Raw genomic sequence first — 18,660 nt, forward strand, 5'->3', positions numbered from 1 at the left:
ATCAGACCAAGAGAGTCCAGACAAGAGGATGAAGGGTAGAGGAAAATATAGCCCCACCCTCACCAGGATCTGCCAGGGGTCTCTCACTCAACAACTGTATCTGAGGTCCACAATGAGTTACAATGAGGGTCAAGAGATGACCCAGAGGCTAGGCCTGACCCAAGAAGTCTAGAAACCTTTACAGGATCTGAACACCCAAGTCTGTCCAAAGCTCCCCCATGAGCATCCAAAGAATAGGGCCCAAAATACTAAATATTAAAATTAAAAAAGAGAAGGAAAGGGAAGGAGGGAGGAGGGAAGAAAAAATGGAAGAAAGAAAAGAAGATAAATCCAGGACAGTTTCCTGTAAAAAGTCACCTATGTATGGAATTCTGGTGGTGGGAATTGTACCCCTCTTATTCTATGGTCTTGTCAGTGTTTCCATTTTATAAATAAAAAAAATTTTTAAAGTCACCTAAGAGTGAGAAAATTGGCAAGGGAGAGACAACTAGGTAGGGCTGCCTAGTTGTCTGGAAAACATTGGGACACAGGGCTCCAGAGGCTGGGAGCTGGGAGACTATAGAAGAGATCTCTGCAAAATCAGAAGACAGATGGTAGGCCAGAGGCACCTTTCCCTCTCCCATCACCCAATCGAGTGGATCCAGAACAGCAGTGGACAGAGAAGGTAGAATAAGTTTTGGTCATAAGAGAAGGAGGAAGTTCAATATCAAATCCCAGAAATTCAGTGTGCCAAAAATCAATTGGACAAACAGCTAGTTTGCTGAAATTCAATTTGCAAAACGACTGATTCTCCATGCCTGACAAAAGCAATTATCTTTTTTGTATATTTGGTAAGTATATGTAGTGTAGAATACTTTGATATATTTAATGGATACTTCCTTACTAAGATAGCTAAATTTTTAGTACTTTTTTATCTTACTTATTTTGAGAGAGAGAGAGAGAGAGAGAGATGCAGAGACAGAGACACACACAGAGAGAAACACCAGAGCACCACTCAGCTCTAGCTTATGGTGGTGTGGGGGATTGAACCTGGGATTTAGGAGCCTCAGCCATGACAGTCTGTTTACATAACCATTATGCTGTTTTTTAGTACTTTAAGGTTACTTTTTTCAGATTGCATTGCCAACATTTTAATGTTTTTTTTCTTCTTTCCTCTTTTTTTTAAATCTTTTAATCATTTATAATTGAACAGAGATGGAGAGAAATTAAGAGGGAATGGGGAAATAGGGAGGGAGAGAGTCAGAGAGACACCTGCAGCCCAGCTTCACCACTCATGAAGCTCCCCCTTGCATATGGGGGCCAGGGGCTTGAACCCGGGTTCTTACGCACTATAATGTGAGTGCTTACCCAGGTGTGCCAACACCTGGCCCCCATTTTAGTGTTTTTGTGGTATGGCATTGTCAGCCATTTCCATTTCCTACAAATAAAAATAATGAAATTCATTAATAGATCCATAAGTAATTCATTAATAGATCCCTCAGCAAACTGCACTCACAATGTTGCCAAGAGAATGTTTGCTTTAGAATAGGTTCTAACTTGGTAAACGTATTCCAGAACAGATCCCTATAAGGTGGGTTTTGATCACTGGGCAGAGCAGCCATTTAGAGACCAGGCTTTCCAGAACTGGCAGCCAAGTAAAGACCAGAGTGGGAGCCCCCTTAAGAGCTCTGGCTAGATGGAAGATATTCCCAGTCCCTTCCCTCTCCCTGGCAGTGGAGCAGCTGGCCTGCCCTCCTCCACTCTCAGATGTCACTGTCCACCAGAGCACTAACCACTTCCACCTACTCCCTCTTGCAGAACTGCTCAGAGAAGAACTCTACCTCCCACTGCCCAGCATCAAAGGCATGGACTTTGAAAAGGCACACGTGATGATCTCCCAGGTAAATGCTGAGTCAACCCTGAGACAGAGCTCTGAGGGCCTCGGAGCCCTATAGGCTGCAGACCCTCTCCCTCCCTGACCCTCTCCCTCCCTGCCTGCCTTCCTGCCTCCTCTCAGCCACCCTGGCTGGGATAGGCTACTCACAGATGAGGACACAGAGGTTCTGAGCCGGGCTCACAGAGCTCATCAGTGCCATACACCCGTCACCTTCACACTGATGCTTAGTTTCTCCTCCTTACACAGGAGAGGATTAAGGTTCAGAAAGGCAAGGAGATTTGCCTGGCAACAGAGCTGGGCTACCAATAATAATGGTTCTGACTTCAAAGGCTATATATGGTGATATATGGGTGGGAGCCAGGGCAACCCCGAGGAGGCAGTGGAGCAGAGCACAGACAAAGCGGGGGGCTACCTGCTCTGAATCTGCCCCAGGAGCCCCCTGCTTCCTTCCTCTCCCTATTCCTCTCTGGGGTCAGCCTCTGCAGAAGCTGGGGTTTGGCAGAATGGTGGCTTAGAGAGACCCTTCATTTCTTTGGGTTTTTGTTAGTTTGTTTTGTTTTTTACTTTCAAGGGCTCCCAATCTTTTTAAGATCAATTGATTTTAGTGAGAAACTGAGTAAGAGGAAAACCAGAGCCCTGCTCAGCTCTGTCTCATGGAGATGCCAGTGGCTGAACCTAACACCTTGGAGCCTTGGGTGTGAAGTCTGTCTCGCTAAGATCTTGCCTATTTCCCCCTCCCAATGGGCCCTTATTCTGAAACAGCAGTCTAGGAAGAGATTTTTCAGAGTGAGACAGACAGAAAGAATCAGACAAAACCTCCTGGTTTTGTGACAAGCTGTCCATCTTTTTAAACTGGAGGTAAAGATAATGCCCATGAACTGGAAGTGACAGTCTGATAGAACCCCAGCTCCAGGAGTCGGGCGGTAGCACAGCGTGTTAAGCGCAGGGTAAGCGCAGGTGGCGCAAAGTGCAAGGACCAGGGTGAGGATCCTGGTTTCAGCCCCTGGCTCTCTACCTGCAGGGGAGTCGCTTCACAGGAGGTGTCTTCAGGTGTCTATCTTTCTCTTCCCTCTCACTATCTTCCCCTCCTCTCCATTTCTCTCTGTCCTATCTAACGACGACATCAATAACAACAATTTTTTTAAAAAGGTCAACAAAAGGGAAAATAAATGAACAAAATATAAAATAAATAAATAAATAAAAGAACCCCAGCTCCTAGACTGTGCTGCTCCCTGTCTACAACCCAGAACAGTCCACAAGATTCAGTCCAGGAATAGCCTTGGAGGGCTAGACCCTACGGGTAAAGAGAACAGGGAGAGATCTCCACTTCTCTCTACAGGATAACCTGGTGCTGGCCCTCCCAGAGGAATAACAAGCTCTCACCCAGCCAGCCCTTCACATCAGCCACAAGTGCTCTGGACCCTGGAGAGTCCAGGAACAACGATGGGCAGAGTGGAGAATCTTTGTCACAATAAACACGTGCTTTGCATCAGAGGAGTCCTGGTTCTGAGTTTACTGGGGGCTTGGGAGGTTGCCATAGATGCTTAGTAGAGAGAGTCTCCCACTGCGGCCTCGATTCCCTGAGGTCCCGCAGGGAGGTGCCCCGAATGCTGAGAGCTGTGTGTCCTGGGAAGGACAGAGTCTCAGGGAGTGGACAGAAGGTTTAAGACTCAAAAGCCCAAGGGTGCATGAGGATGGGATGCAGAAAGAAAGAGAGAATAGAGCAGAAGCAGGAAAGAGGAGTCTGGGGGTTCCACAGAAAAGAGGGACTCCATCCTCTCCTACCAAGACTGTTTCAACCACCTTCTCTTTGTCTCTCTGCCTCCAAACTCTACCTCTCTAGTCTACACTCTACTCAGAAGGCCAAATGAGCTTCCAAACAAAAGATCCAATCTTGTCACATCCTAGTTAACCCTGCAATTATTTTCTGTCCAACTCAGAGGAAAATGCAGGGTCTTCAGCACAGAGTGGCCTCTCCCCCTGACAGGCATCTGGGAGACCCTCAGAGCAGAGGAAAGGACCTCTGAGAAGTATCCAGACCCCTCAACCAGGGAGCTGGATCAGAGTGAAAAGTTGTAAAACAACTATACCTCAAGTTCCCCTGGTCCCCAAAAAGTGGGGTAGGAAAGGGGTGATTGCCCTGTGTTAAGACTTGTGCCATCAAGGGAAAGAAGCAGGGCTCCACTAACATCCTGTCCTGTGTGGCCCTGTCAGGAACAGAGAGGAGAGTAAGCAGAGGAATAGGCAGTGGGGCATGTCTGCAGTCAGAAAGATGAACCACTCCATGGTGGCCATAGGTAGAGAGAGGGTAAAGAGGGAGTCGCACCCTCTACACCTGGACTCCTGCCTAGATGGCAAGTCAGCCCCAACTCCAGAGCAAGATGCATGAAGTGGGGCTTTGGGTTGCAGTGAATTCCCCACTGCAGGCAGCTGAGAGTTCAAAGCAGTCTCTGTCTTGAGGAGAGCAGGCTGCCGGCAGTGTGCTGACTCCAACTGGTCTCAAAACTAGAGAAGTATATAGGAATCCCTTCTGGTGACCAGCTCTCTACAGCCCAAATCACATAGGGACCCTTGTGGTGCTGCTTTGGGTGGAGTGTCCATCATGCAGGTATGAGGCCATATAGCCCATACCTAATTGATTCCTTGACCTGCTTCACCATATGAACCAAAAGCCCATCCCTGAAGGAGAAGGCTAATTCAGGAACCCCAGGTTCTCTGGGGACTGATCCCACTGCCCTACTGCCTGCATCCCACCAGCGACTCCACACTCCATATCTCCATCATCTCCCACCCAGACCATTTCAACTGCCTTCCCCTTATGTTGAAGAGGAAATAAGGCCAGAATATGTTCCTCATGGTATCTAATTCAGCATGGTCTCACTCTCAAAAAAAAAAAAAATTATGAAGAAGACCATGATTTTGGGCATTTTAAAATTTTATTCAGAAAAGTGAAAGCATGCACAGACACAATCATATTGGGCAATGGTGGGACGCATTATTAGCCATTTCCAAGCCCTGCCTTCACTTCCTTTCTAAGCCACCCCATAAGCTAAGGTGAGAAGTGCAGTGACATATACTAAATAAATAAAGATAAATGACAAATGCCTCTGAATACCTCACATGAGATGTGCAGGCCCAAGAAGTCAAAATGAACTCAGATTTTACAAGCAGGTTGAGAGTGCTCAGGAACATGAGTTTCCTGGAGGACACACCAGAGAATTCCTATAACTGGCAAATCAATTGACTACATTAGAGAAAGAGAAGAATACAGGAGAGCTGGACAGGTCTTCTGGTTCCAGGAGGGGACAGACATACATAAGCATATATCACATAAAAATACATATATCCAAAGGTTTCTGGTCGGAGCCAGCCCACCAGGAACAGTAGTACCTGGAGAGGGCGCTAGGATTGAGAGAAGAAAGAAGACAGTGCGGTGGGATCGGGAGGGCCCCAGCCCAGTGACTGAGCACTCAGATTCATTTTTCTTACAGTCTTTTATAACACACACAGCAAGAAGTTTAATTAGGCTGGCTCTGCATAAGGTTTCTCAAAACAATCCAGGTGCATAAGCAAAGTACAGTTTCTCAAAACATGAGCAAGATACAGTTGAGGCAAAAGTTCATGTAGTTGGACAATGATCATTTTCCCAGAGAGTCTGCAAAGTCTTTATCATTTTCTCAGCTTTCTCTAATCATCCTAAGGAAAAGGTCAGGGGCTCACAGAAGGCCTACTTTGCCAGCCTTTTGCTCACAGGCCCAGGGGTCTTGCCTTTCAAGGACCTGCTGCCCCCAACAAAGGTTTCCAAAAAAAAAAAATCATGAAAAGATCAAGTGCAAATGCTGTCACCAGAACTCCGTGGCAACTCATCCAGCTGAGGCATCTTCACGAAGTCCTTATCATCTGTAGCTGTGATGCAGCCAAGCAGTGAGCAGCCATGAAAGGACCCTCTCTGTCAAGAGTCAACAGGTCAGGTCATTTAGGGCTCAGGAACAAGTAAGCCCTTGTGTCCTTGCTGATAAGACACACATGTGGAGCCTCCTCATGGGGAGGTAGGAGTAGCAGGGTGCCAACACATCCTCAGCACAATGGGGAGAGAGACAAAGAACCAGGAAGCCACAGAGGCAGACAGGTGTCACAGGCTGCATGTGTCCTTCCCGACATCTCTGGGGCTGGGTTCCTTCTTTGGGCCCAGAAAACCTCCAGAGGCACCAAAAGCAAGGGCCACACCGGGTCTCACTTAACAGAGGACACCTCCGCTTCCATCCAGCAGCCAAGAAAAATAAGACCCAGGACAGCTGTGTTTTGTCCTCTGCTTATCAAAGTGTGTAAGACTCTAGGTTATGACCACTAGGAAAGGTCAACTGTCATTTGCTCTAAGCATCTGGCATCTCAGCAAGGCCTCAAGTGAGGTCTTTGGCAAATGCACCTGGATTTGAAGTTCACGGTCTTTGAGGCACCTTGGGGCTGGAGAGGACCCTGCAGCCAAGCAAGCAGGGACCCATCCTAAGAGCCCTGAGCATTAGATGGACAGCCCCTTAGTGCACAGCACCTCCCTCCCCCACAGCACAGCTGGAGTGACAACACACACACACACACACACACACACACACACCACGGTGGTCACAGTCACAGACTCACAACACTCAGAGTGGTTGGAGCCTACCAGGTGAGCAGGCCTTCTCACAAACAGTGGACAGGCCTGAGACCCAGAGAACTGACTCTAGAATTTGGGATCCCTTAGATGAGGTAGCAGGTGAGCAGAGGCCAGGCATCGAGACTGGAATTCCCAGTGCAATGAGCACCACAGAGGCCACTGACCCTCTTCAGGTTTCGTTCCAGGTGCAATTAGGGGAACTGGGGGCTGAGCAATATTCATCAGCCACTACCAAGCCCAGTCCACAGCTGCAGTCCTGCTCCCTACCCTCTGACTCTCCACTTCCCAGCACCTGCACCCACCAGCTATGCCTGGATCTTTGCCTGTGTGAACCCTGACATCACACTTATCTGGTATAAAATGTCACTGGACAGGTGGGAGGTGGTGTCTGAACAAGCTGTATGAAGCCCCCTCTCTGGAGTCTCCACCCTAGCATTGGTCACTGTGCTGAGTGCCCCCCTGTGGCTAGGGCACAGAGCTGGCCCACAGAGGGCAAGTGAGAAAGAGTGGCACCCCCAACTGACAGACCTCTGTGTATTCCTTGTCCTTTCAATGTGTGCTTCCCAGATAATAACTGATAATAAGCATTTCTTTGTGCCTGTGTTGGTCCTTTGTGCCTTTTTTTTTTTTTTGGAAAAATATATAGGCACTTCTGTGATCATAGCTATACAGTTTATAATAGCCAAAACAATCAAGAAACCTAAATGCCTAAGGAGAAATAGCTAGATGAAGGAGTTATGGGATATATATTCAATTAAATACTACTCTGCAATCAAAATGATGAAATCGTATCCACTGGGACAAAATGGATGGAATCAGAGGTGATTATGCTAAGTGAAATGAGTAGAGAGGTGAAGGCCAACTACTAGATGGTTTTGTTTATACGTGAAATATAAATGGCTAAAGCAGATGAAGTTGCAAAATGAAAAATTAGCTGTCAAACTGTCTCTGATTTTTGTGGAGAGCAGGGGAGTAGCACAGGATGTTGGGGCAAAGGTGTGTGAAATTATCCCCCATGAATATTGTAATCTCCCCCAAACACAATTAAATCACTAACAAAAATGGTGTTGCCATTTTAAAAAGTAACGTGTGTGTTGTAGATAATCCCAACAATGTAATAGGAAACAGTCAGTCTCTCTCCCAGTGCTGGGTCCCAGGCTTCCAGTTCCTTCACAAAGGCTGACACTGTCCAGCATTTGCTAGTGTCTCTCCAAAGACATCTGTTTGAAATGAGGATTTGTTGTTTCCACTTTTTTTAACACCGTTATATACTATACCCCCTGTTGGCAATTTCTTTGGATGTATACAAGCTCCTCAACCTGCCCCCGTTTTTCACAGCATTTACACATTTTTTTAGACCACCAGGGCTCTGTGCTAGCACTAGGAATCCACTGCTCCCAATGGACATTTTTTCTTTCTTTCTTTCTTTTTTTTTTTTTTGTTTCTGCTTTATTGAATAGGACAGAGAGAAATTAAGAGGGGAGAGAGAAAAATAGACTTGTAGACCTGCTTCCTCACTCATGAAGCATCCCCCAACACACCCACAGATGGGGAGCAGGGATTAGAGCCTGGGTCCTTGCACAGGGTAATGTGTACACTTAACCAGGTGCGCCACCGCATGGCCCGAGCATTGGCACTTCTGCAGAGTGCTGACTAGGCATTGTCACAATGTCCCTTGTTTGGCATTTGCATGCTTGAGGCCCCCTCTGGAAAACCATGTATGCAGAGTGGAGCATGCACTGAACTCTCTTCTTCTCTTCCATGATACAGATAATTTTTTTCTTTTTTATTGTCTTGGGAGGTGGTGCAGAGGATAAAGCACTGGATTCTCAACCGTGAGGTCCCAAATTCAATCCCTGGCAGCACATGTATCAGAGTGATGTCTGGTTCTTTCTCTTTCTCATGAATAAATAATTAATTTAAAAATAAATAAATATTTTTAATTTTTATATTGCAATGGCAGGTTTGAGAATTTCACATGTAAATTTTCAAAATGCCTTATCAAATTCACATTTGAATGTCAACACTTTAAGCAGATTACAGTCTCACATCTTTTAAAGAAAGCAATAAATGAATCTTTTTTAGAAAGAAAGTAAAAGAAGTTAAGAAGAAAGGAGAAGGAGGAGGAGAGAGAAAGAGAGAGAGAGAGAGGCCTGCAGCACTGCTGCACCATATGTGAAGCTTTGCCCTCTTCAGGTGGGGGCTGTGGGCTTGAACCTGGGTCCTTGCACGTGGTAAAGTGTGCATACCACCACCCAGCCCCCTCTTAGAGGTTTCTTGTTTATGAAGATCTTCACAGTTTTGAGAAGAACCGGTTAAGACACTGTATAGTGTCCCTCAGTCGATATTTATCATGTTTTCCTAACACCTAGACTAAGGTTAAAGTGTCATTGTCACCTGATCATAAAGGTACGTACTGCTAATATGGCCCCTTACAGGTTTCGTGGCAACACGCCTCACCGAGCATGAGGTAGCTTTTGTCAGATTTCCTCACTGTGAAGTTGCTTCTTTTTTTCAGTCCTCCTTACCATACTTCTTCTCCCTCTTCAGAGATTCATCAGTATGCACACTTGAAGCTTAAGAAACGGAATTACATTAAATCACATTAAATTGCATTTAATATTCATCTGCATGGGGGCCAGTGAGATAGGATAATGGACATGAGAAAAGGTCTGAGGCTCCTAGAGTTCAGCTGCAGTACCACCATTAGCAAGAGTTGAGCAGTGCTCTCACAAAAAATAATCATAATAAAATATGATGAATCTGCATGGCATGCGTCTGTGCTCCTGTACTGATTGACTGCATCATTATTTATTATCTATCAGTATAGACTGCTGAACATTTATTTTATATTTTAAAAATATCTGTTTATTTATTATTGGAGAGGAGGGAAAAGAGAGAGAACCAGAGCATCACTCTAGCACATGTGATGCTGGAGTAAACACAGATCCTCATATTTCAGAGTTCAATCATCATCCACTGCGCCACCTAGCGGGCCACGAGATATCTGTTTTCTATTTTGGGTTATAATCCAGTGTTGACTTATTTATATCAAATTGTTCTGTTGTGGAAGCTCTCCCATGTATTTGTATTCTTTGACATGTTCCCAGAGCCTGGCTTATCTCACTTAACATGATTTCCTCAAGCCATTATCCCCAACAAACCCATCAGCATGTGTGTGTGTGTGTGTGTGTGTGTGTGTGTGTGTGTTCACATTTTCCTTTTATTTTCAGTAAGTATAAGATGCTCTAGATGGGAGCCAGGAGGTAGCACAGCGGGTTAAGCGCACATGGCGCAAAGCACAAGGACCTGCATAAGGATCCTGGTTCGAGCCCTCGGCTCCCCACCTTCAGGGGAGTCACTTCACAGGCAGTGAAGCAGGTCTGCAGGTGTCTATCTTTCTCTCCCCCTCTCTGTCTTCCCCTCCTCTCTCCATTTCTCTCTGTGCTATCCAACAACGATGACATCAATAACAATAACAATAACTACAACAATAAAACAACAAGGTCAATAATAAGGAATAGATAAATTTTTAAAAAAAAATGATGCTCAAGACTTGTCACTCATTTTCCTCTCTAGTCCTAGAATTAGCCATTACTATTTACTATTAGTACTTTGAGAACCAACATCCATGGGATAGGGTGGTAGAACACCTGGTAGAGTATGTACCAATGTCACCATGCTCAAAGACACAAGTTCAAGTCTCTAGTCTCCACGCAGGGGAAAACTTCACAAGTGGTGGAGCTCTGTTATAGGCATCTCTCTTCTCTGTCTCTCCCTATCTTATCACAAAAAGAAAAAATTGAGCCAACGCTAGTGTGTTAACTATACTTGAAACTATTGTGGATTAGAAGAATTGGTTTTAAGTGGGGATAAAATTTCACATTATATTTATTAGGGAACAATTTATCAACATCAGATATATTCACAGTGCAGTGCAGCCAATACCTCTATTGGCCCCGAAACATTTCCCTCGCCTCAAAATAAAGTCCCTTTGCCCCCCACCCACCCACACTCACAAGCAGCCTAGATGTCTGACAACTGATGCATGGCTAAGAAAGTTGTGATATGGGGAGTCGGGTGGTAGCGCAGTGGGTTAAGCCAGGTGGTGCGAAGCGCAAGGACCAGCGTAAAGATCCAGGTTCAAGCCCCAGGCTCCCCACTTGCAGGGGAGTCGCTTCACGGGCGGTGAAGCAGGTCTGCAGGTGTCTATCTTTCTCTCCCCCTCTCTGTCTTCCCCTCTTCTCTCCATTTCTCTCTGTCCTATCCAACAACAATGACATCAGTAACTACAACAATAAAACAACAAGGGCATCAAAAGGAAATAAATATTTAAAAAAAAGAAGAAAGTTGTGATATGGGAATACAAAACTTTGGTGGTGGGTGTATTGTGGAACTGTGCATTGAAATCTTATAATATTGTAATAAACTATTAATAACAAATAAAAAATTAAATTTTTTATTTTAATATTTATTTATTTTACCAGAGCACTGATCAGTTCTGGCTTATGGTAGTGCAAGGGATTGAACCTGGGACTTCAGAGCCGCAGGCATGAGAATCTCTTTGTATAACCATTATGTTATCTACTCCCACCCAAAAATAAAGTTTCTTATTTCTGCCCAGCAGGTCATAGGTAGCAAAGGTAGCAGTAGCTGCACTGGTGAATGATGATGAATTTGGTGGTGATGGGCAGAAGCAAATAGATGGGGCAGGTGTTCTTGAGTCAGAATCAGTGAGACTGGAGTATCGGGGAGAGAGAGAGAGAGAGAGAGAAGAGAGAAGAGAGAGAGAGAGAGATGAAGACTAATTCCTGAGTCTGGAAAAGCTGGGTAAATTGTCCTGCAAGTCTAGAGAGATGGGAATGACTGACCTGGGGAATAATCCAAACCTGTGATTTGGACAAATGGCTGAAGATCAGGGTGTGGTCTTGGCCTGTATTATGAAGTAATAAGGGGTGCTACAATCTGAGGTGGTGGTTGTTGTTGTTGTTCAGTTGTTTGTTTGCTTGCTTTTTTTTTTCTTTTTACCTGAGCACTTCTCAGCTGTGGTTTATGATGGTGCTAGGGATTGAACCCGAGAACTCAGAGCATTAGATATCAAAGTTGTTTGCATAGCCATTATGCTATCTCCCCAGCCCTAAACTCTCTTGGTTCCAGAGCTGACATGTTCTGCTCCACACATGCTGGAAAGTCTGCCTGGCAAAGAGCTCAGGCATGTGTTTCCTAGCAGTCCTCTTTGGGACTCTATATTCTTACTGTCTCCTGACCTCTTGGCCTGACTTTCCTCTTTCCTGATATGGCCTATAGTCACTGAGCAGGGACTAGAGCATCTGTTGCTCTGTTTGCAGATGTGATTGGCATTTGGGCTGTGCCTCTGGGTGTCCCACATGTGATAGTGCAGAGGCTGAACTCCAACCCCGTGTGAGTTTTGCGTTGAGCCAGCAGGCAAAGAGAGCATTTGAACTTGGAGAAGGGGAGGGGAGGAGAGGGGAGGGGAGGAGAGAAGTTACAGAGGAGGGGAGAGACAGGGATGAAAAGTCTTAATCATTCTCCTGACTGCCAGTGCCCTTTGCCTGCCTTGTGTTAGATAAATTGACACTAGATTTTGTTGCCTCACTTCTCATAGTTTCTGTCTCTAGCAAAAAGTGTTTTCATTTGCCATAGACATGTGGGAATCCCTACCAGTTGGAATTGAAGACAAGTGAGTCAAGTTTTGCATGAAAACGGGTTAATTATTAGAGGTGATTACAAAATGCCAAAAGAATCTCTGGAGGTTTGCCTTTCTTGCACTTGTTAATTCAAGGTAAAGTTGGCAAAATCCCAAAGACAAGTTGACACCTTAACTATTCCACTTGTCTCCTTAATCATAAGGATGCCGTTAGCTAATTATCTCTTGGAGAAGTTTCAGAGTGCTTTCATTCTGGAAAGTCCTTTGGCTTCAGGTGTGCTGGGTTCAATCTGCTGCCTGAAGATTGTCCTGTGAGGAGACAGATGACAGCTGGTTATGCTCTTAAGTACACAGATTGGCGCAGGCGCAGGCGCAGGCTGAGCACATAGTCATTCCATCCTCCTAGGAGGGAGATGTGGAACAAGTCAGGTCAAGGGGAGCCCCAGAAGTCATTTTTGGGGGGGATCACTGTTTGAGCTCTCCTGGACAGGTGTTCAGGGTTGAGCTGCTGGTGGGTGGGGGGCTCTGTGCAAAGTCAAAGCAGAGCTCACCCAGAATAGTGTCATGAGATGGATGCTGGTGTTACACTTGGACTTGAACCCAGACACTGGAGAGTTAGCTATATCCCTGAATGTTTAGTACTCAGACATGTTTTTTTAATTGCCACCGATGCTTTGTCCCTCCATGATGAGTCCACTACTCCTGGCTGTCATTTTTTTCCCCTTTCTTTTATTTGATAGTACATAGAAACTGAGAGGGAAAGGAGAAAGATTTCACCTCTTGTGAAGCTTCTCCCTGCAGATGGGAAAAAGAGGCTTGAACCCATGTCGTCGCGCATGGTAATGTATGCACTATATCAGGTGTGCCACCACTTGGCTAAGTTCATATGTGGTGGCATCACAAGAGAGAAAGAAAGAGAGAAGCCAGAGCATCCTTCTGGCACATGCTACACAGAGGAGCAAACAGAGAGGCTCAGGGAGCAAGTTCTACATTTTACCAACTATTTTATCTCCCTGCCACTTATTTTGACTTAATTTGTTTGAACTTCTGTCACTTGTAGGTCAAACACTGTTAGAATTTACCTGATCCAGTCCCTTGACTTGAGAGGGTAAGGGCTGTGTGGAAGGGCACTCAATTGTAGAGCACAAGCTTAGGAAGTGAAAAAAAAATGACACTGAGACTCTAGTGCTTGTTTACCACACTCTGCACGCCAGGCAGGAGAATGTCTGAGACATAGGCAGTGGGATCATTGGCCTGGTTCTGCCAACGACTCAAAATTCAAGAAGTCTAGGAGGGTTTCCCTTTGTTTTTGTTTCCTTTTTTTTAATTTTTTTTAACATTTATTTTATTTATTTATTCCCTTTTGTTGCCCTTGTTGTTTTATTGTTGTAGTTATTATTGTTGTTGTTGTTGTTGTTGGATAGGACAGAGACAAGAGCTTCCAAAATTTTAACAACAAGTTTATGTATACTCCTATCAATTTGTAGTCATAAAAAAAAAAAAGAAAAAGAGTTAAGCTAGAAAGCAGAGCAAATTATTGACTAATCATGAACCTAAAGGCTGGAATATTGCAAATGAAGATTTGGGGTCTCCATTTTGGAAAAAGCTAATAGGTCTATTTTAGGTAAATTCCATGGAGCCCATGACCCAACTAGTTTTTACCTGCACCTGACATCTAATATGCAGGTGACCTAAACTATTGTCTGGGAGGATGGTGTCATAGTTTGAAAAAGGACCAGAAAGCTGGATCAGGGAAGAGAGTAGCTCCCAAATATGAGGAAAGTATGTAATATTGTTAACTGTAAACCCCACTGATCTGATCTGGGGCCCATAGTCAGCACAAGAGCCTATATAACCTCTACGTCCCTGTAGGTCTGAGCTCACATTCTGGGGTCATGGCTATGAATATTCCAGGCTGCACCAATTTCAGGACCCATCTTCCTTAGGTGATCGGCAGAGTATGCTATCCAACCTCCCTTTGGAGGAACCAAGCAGTGAGCAGCCATGAAAGGACCCTCTCTGTCAAGAGTCAACAGGTCAGGTCATTTAGGGCTCAGGAACAAGTAAGCCCTTGTGTCCTTGCTGATAAGACACACATGTGGAGCTTCCTCATGGGGAGGTAGGAGTAGCAGGGTGCCAACACATCCTCAGCACAATGGGGAGAGAGACAAAGAACCAGGAAGCCACAGAGGCAGACAGGTGTCACAGGCTGCATGTGTCCTTCCCCATCTCTGGGGCTGGGTTCCTTCTTTGGGCCCAGAAAACCTCCAGAGGCACCAAAAGCAAGGGCCACACCGGGTCTCACTTAACAGAGGACACCTCCGCTTCCATCCAGCAGCCAAGAAAAATAAGACCCAGGACAGCTGTGTTTTGTCCTCTGCTTATCAAAGTGTGTAAGACTCTAGGTTATGACCACTAGGAAAGGTCAACTGTCATTTGCTCTAAGCATCTGGCATCTCAGGTTTCGTTCCAGGTGCAATTAGGGGAACTGGGGGCTGAGCAATATTCATCAGCCACTACCAAGCCCAGTCCACAGCTACAGTCCTGCTCCCTACCCTCTGACTCTCTACTTCCCAACACCTGCACCCACCAGCTGTGCCTGGGTCTTTGCCTGCGTGGACCCTGACATCACACTTATCTGGTATAAAATGTCACTGGACAGGTGGGAGGTGGTGTCTGAACAAGCTGTATGAAGCCCCCTCTCTGGAGTCTCCATCCTAGCATTGGTCACTGTGCTGAGTGCCCCCCTTTGGGCACAAAGAGCAAGTGAGAGACAGCTGACAAACCCCTGTACTCAGCTATTCACCCAGCACCCACATGTTGGAAGATAGCATGCCTATGGAAGTATAATCAGGAGAGGTCAGCTAAGGGTCTGGCATCCCTTCAAAAGAGCCCCCGCTCACAGAACATCTCTCAGAAAGACAAAGGTCAAAGCCATTAGCAGGTGCTGATCATGGAAGTCAGCCAGATCACAATGCCCATATCAGCACACTTGATCCAGTCCTTCCCACCTGAGCGCTTTTCTAAGAGACGGGCCTCTATAAAAGCAGGACAAGCTCTTCCTCTGACAGTCCCAGGAAGCACAGCAGGAGCAGCAGCTTCTGGAAACCTTCAGCTCCCATCAGTACTGGGCCTGGTAAGAGCTCCCTGAACAAATTCCCAAAAGGTGAGCTGGGAACCCTAAGGCAGGAGTAAGACAGGACAGCTCAGAGGAGCTGCAGGACAGGTAGAAGGCTCAGTGGTGGCCCCGACATTCACTGATGATACACACAGCTCTCTGCCGGACCACCAGGTGGTCACATAGCTGAGGGGCCCAGACAGTGAGCACAGAGCAGCATATGTGGCTCATCTACAAGTCCTAGCAAGAGCATATGAGGATACCACACTGTGTTCAGGTGCTATGTGGAGAGTTCTGAGCTGTTGCATGATAAACCCCAGCAGGGATAGTGCCATAGCTTAGCTGAGTAGAAAGGGGGATATACTTGGCCACCCCAGTAGTGACCACAGGATGACTGGGTCACTCAGAGCTCTCCAGTTTCCCACTGGTGGCCCTGTGGCTCTGAGGAGGATTGAGAAAGGCAGCCTGGTGAGAGGATGGGCCTTTGGGCAGGTCTGGGCTGGTACCCACACCTAGTGTACAGCAGCCCTCACCACATGCTGATGCAAAGGTTAGAAGTAGTAGAGGGGCCCATCTGGGCACAAAGACAACCCATGGTGGAAACCCTGAGCACAACATGCATGTGGGATAGAACATCCAGGTATGAGCGTGCCCCATGGCAGCTAGCACCCTCCTGTGAAGGTACCTAACCCACACATCCTGGCACCACAAGGCCACGGGCAGTGTGGAGTGTGATATGCCCTCCTTTGCAGATATCCACTGCATGATGCCCACCCTCAGAGCCATGGTGCTCACCATGGCCATCTTGGCAGCAGCGTTCCAGGTGACTTCAGCACAACTGATATTGGCCACCCCTGTCTCAGCACAGTCCCTTTTGTCATCTGTAAATCTTCCTGTAGAAGCCTTAGGTTCTGTGAGTCTCCCAACTATCCCTCCGGCCCCCAGAAATCTACGCTTGCCTCACCTGGATCAAAAACACACACCATCTACAAAACGTGCAGCAGAGCCCAGGAAGAGCCCAGAAGGCACTTGTCTACCTGTGGCCCAGTACTTCGTGTCTTCTGTGGCATTGCAGAATTGTAAGTAGGCCTTGTTTCTCCTAGAGATGTGGAATGCTGACCCTCCTCCATCTCCTAGGGTGTGAGATCAAGGGGCTCAAGAGTCCTGATTTGTGACAGAATAATCCCAGAGGGGACCGAGAGGAGAGAGCCTCCTCAGCAAATGGAGGCTGACAGGAATGCCCCCAGAGCTCCTGCTACCAGGCTTCTGCTGCATGAGGTAGCTCTGCCTTTTCGGGATAGCACGGAATGGCAAGGGTAGCAGAGCACCTGCCTAGTACTCACTGTGTGGCCACAGCTCCCGTGTGCCTGCTCCTCCCCCTTTCCTGCCTCCACACAACACAGGATGATACAGAAAACATGTGACAAGGCTGGCACTTCCTTGGCTGCCCTGACCTCATGCTGACGGAGAGGGAGTGCTGTGTATATGGTTCCTTCCTACACAGTACTGATGATGACAGGGTATCAGGGCCATAGGACCAATGACAACTGGGTGCCCATCCAGCAGGAATGGTGTGGTGCCAGCCAAGTATCTCAGATGCAGAGAGTCCCTGAGAGAGCTTGAGGACAACAGTCCTGGAACTGAGACTAAAAGAGCACCCCTGGCCATAAGGCAGAGGCCCTGGGGCCTCTGGGCGCAGCTCTGTCCTCCCAGCTTCCCTTCAGGCCTGAGCAGCTTCTCCTTGCCATATCTCTGTTTCAGGATTGTGCCTGTTTCTTCTAGTGTAAGAGCGGCTACCCTGCCATAAAGTGACATCCTGGGGAACCTCCTAGCACTGTCACCATCACTATTTCAAGAGGATGATGAGAAGTTTGCCTTCTGTGGTCAGCACAGTGCTCTCCCCATGGTTCCTAGTGGACCCATGCAACTACTGTGGCTGCTGATTTACTGGAGCCCCTGTGCTACCAGAAGAAGCTGTGTCCACAGGACACACAGGCAGGAGCTAGTGTCCTTGTTCCAACAGTTAACCGTGTTGAGCAGGAACTGGGCTCCCTAGACAGTGCACTGGAGGTGACTAGGAGACACCCTGCAGAGGTGTCAGCTGGAATTCCAGCTCTTTCACTGGCCAGCAGAGAAGCACCAGAGGCTCAGAGAAGCCCCTGTGAGCTGATGGCTGTCCACCATGGCTCAGGCGTCTCCTTCTTTGTCCATATCTCCTGGGATTACAGTTTCTAGGCCCTGCTTTTCTCCAGTGTGGAAACTAACACATGGGCAGCACCTTCTGCACCAGATGAAAGCAGTGCTGTAGACAGGAGGGAAAGGCAGAGGCAGGACACTTCCTACCAGGCTAGCCTGTGCAGGTGCAAGGGGTCCAGTGAAACCCAGGGGAGAATGGGACCTAGGGAGAGGAAGGACCTTGCACACGATCAGTGGACAACAGGAGAGTCCTGATGTGTGAATTCTACCTCCTCTTCTAGGTGTTTCTTAAATACTCAGCATGTAAATGTCAAACACACTGCACACAATGGCACCACAGTGCAGGTTCTAGCAGGTACCAGGGAGCCAGATCTCAGAGAAAGGCCTGTGTGGATCCCAGACCAGCAGCTTCAAGGGGCAGAGCTGAGGCTCTCCCTCTCTGGGCTGTGTGCTCCAAGCTAAATTGGCCCCAGACCCTTTCTTTTTTTAAGGTTTTTTTGTTGTTGTTGTTGTTTGTTTTGTTTTTCCCAAAGCCCCATTCAAGAAACACCACCTCAGCCCACATTGGCCTCATTTAGTGTCACAATGTTCCCTGCCAGTAGGGCCCCGGTGTCTCCATGAACCAGGCAATATCAGAGACTGATATTTGCAGGGATAGTGTTAGTGCACCCCTCAATACAAACGGGGTATCTGTCCAGCTGGGAAGGTTCCTCTGCCTGCACAGAGTGGGCAGCCAGTGGCAGAGCCATGTGTCTTGACTCTTTTCAGATATGAACAGTACCATGCCCGAGAAGATGGAGGAGAAGGCCAAGTGTGAGAGCATGCATGTGGTTGGTGTGATCGGTAAAGTGCTGTCGGCAGTGAGCGACTCCGATTTCCTAGACATACTGAAGGTGGTAGAACCATCCTCACTCCTTTCAGGAGAGGGTGGTCTCCTTGGTGTACTCGGAGGAATTGCCGGTGACCCCCTCAGTGCAGTTGGAGGAGCTGGTTTACTCGGAGGAATTGCCGGTGACCCCCTCAGTGCAGTTGGAGGAGCTGGTTTACTCGGAGGAATTGCCGGTGACCCCCTCAGTGCAGTTGGAGGAGCTGGTTTACTCGGAGGAGTTGCTAGTAAACCCCTCAGTGCAGCTGGAGGAGCTGGTTTA

General features: G+C 47.1%; 1 protein-coding gene across 1 annotated transcript in view; it reads left to right on the forward strand.

The window, feature by feature from the left end:
- The window catches only part of LOC132541377 (uncharacterized), a 32,942-nt gene that overhangs the window by 13,998 nt on the left and 284 nt on the right, over positions 1–18,660 (forward strand). Inside the window, exons 13-16 of the mRNA XM_060201820.1 lie at positions 1,798–1,880; positions 15,270–15,334; positions 15,998–16,395; positions 18,281–18,625. Of these exons, the coding sequence (XP_060057803.1) occupies positions 1,798–1,880; positions 15,270–15,334; positions 15,998–16,395; positions 18,281–18,625 (891 nt within the window). The remainder of the gene's footprint in view (positions 1–1,797; positions 1,881–15,269; positions 15,335–15,997; positions 16,396–18,280; positions 18,626–18,660) is intronic.

Source organism: Erinaceus europaeus, chromosome 1 (genome assembly GCF_950295315.1).
Source record: "Erinaceus europaeus chromosome 1, mEriEur2.1, whole genome shotgun sequence".
In the NCBI taxonomy this organism is placed as follows: domain Eukaryota; kingdom Metazoa; phylum Chordata; class Mammalia; order Eulipotyphla; family Erinaceidae; genus Erinaceus; species Erinaceus europaeus.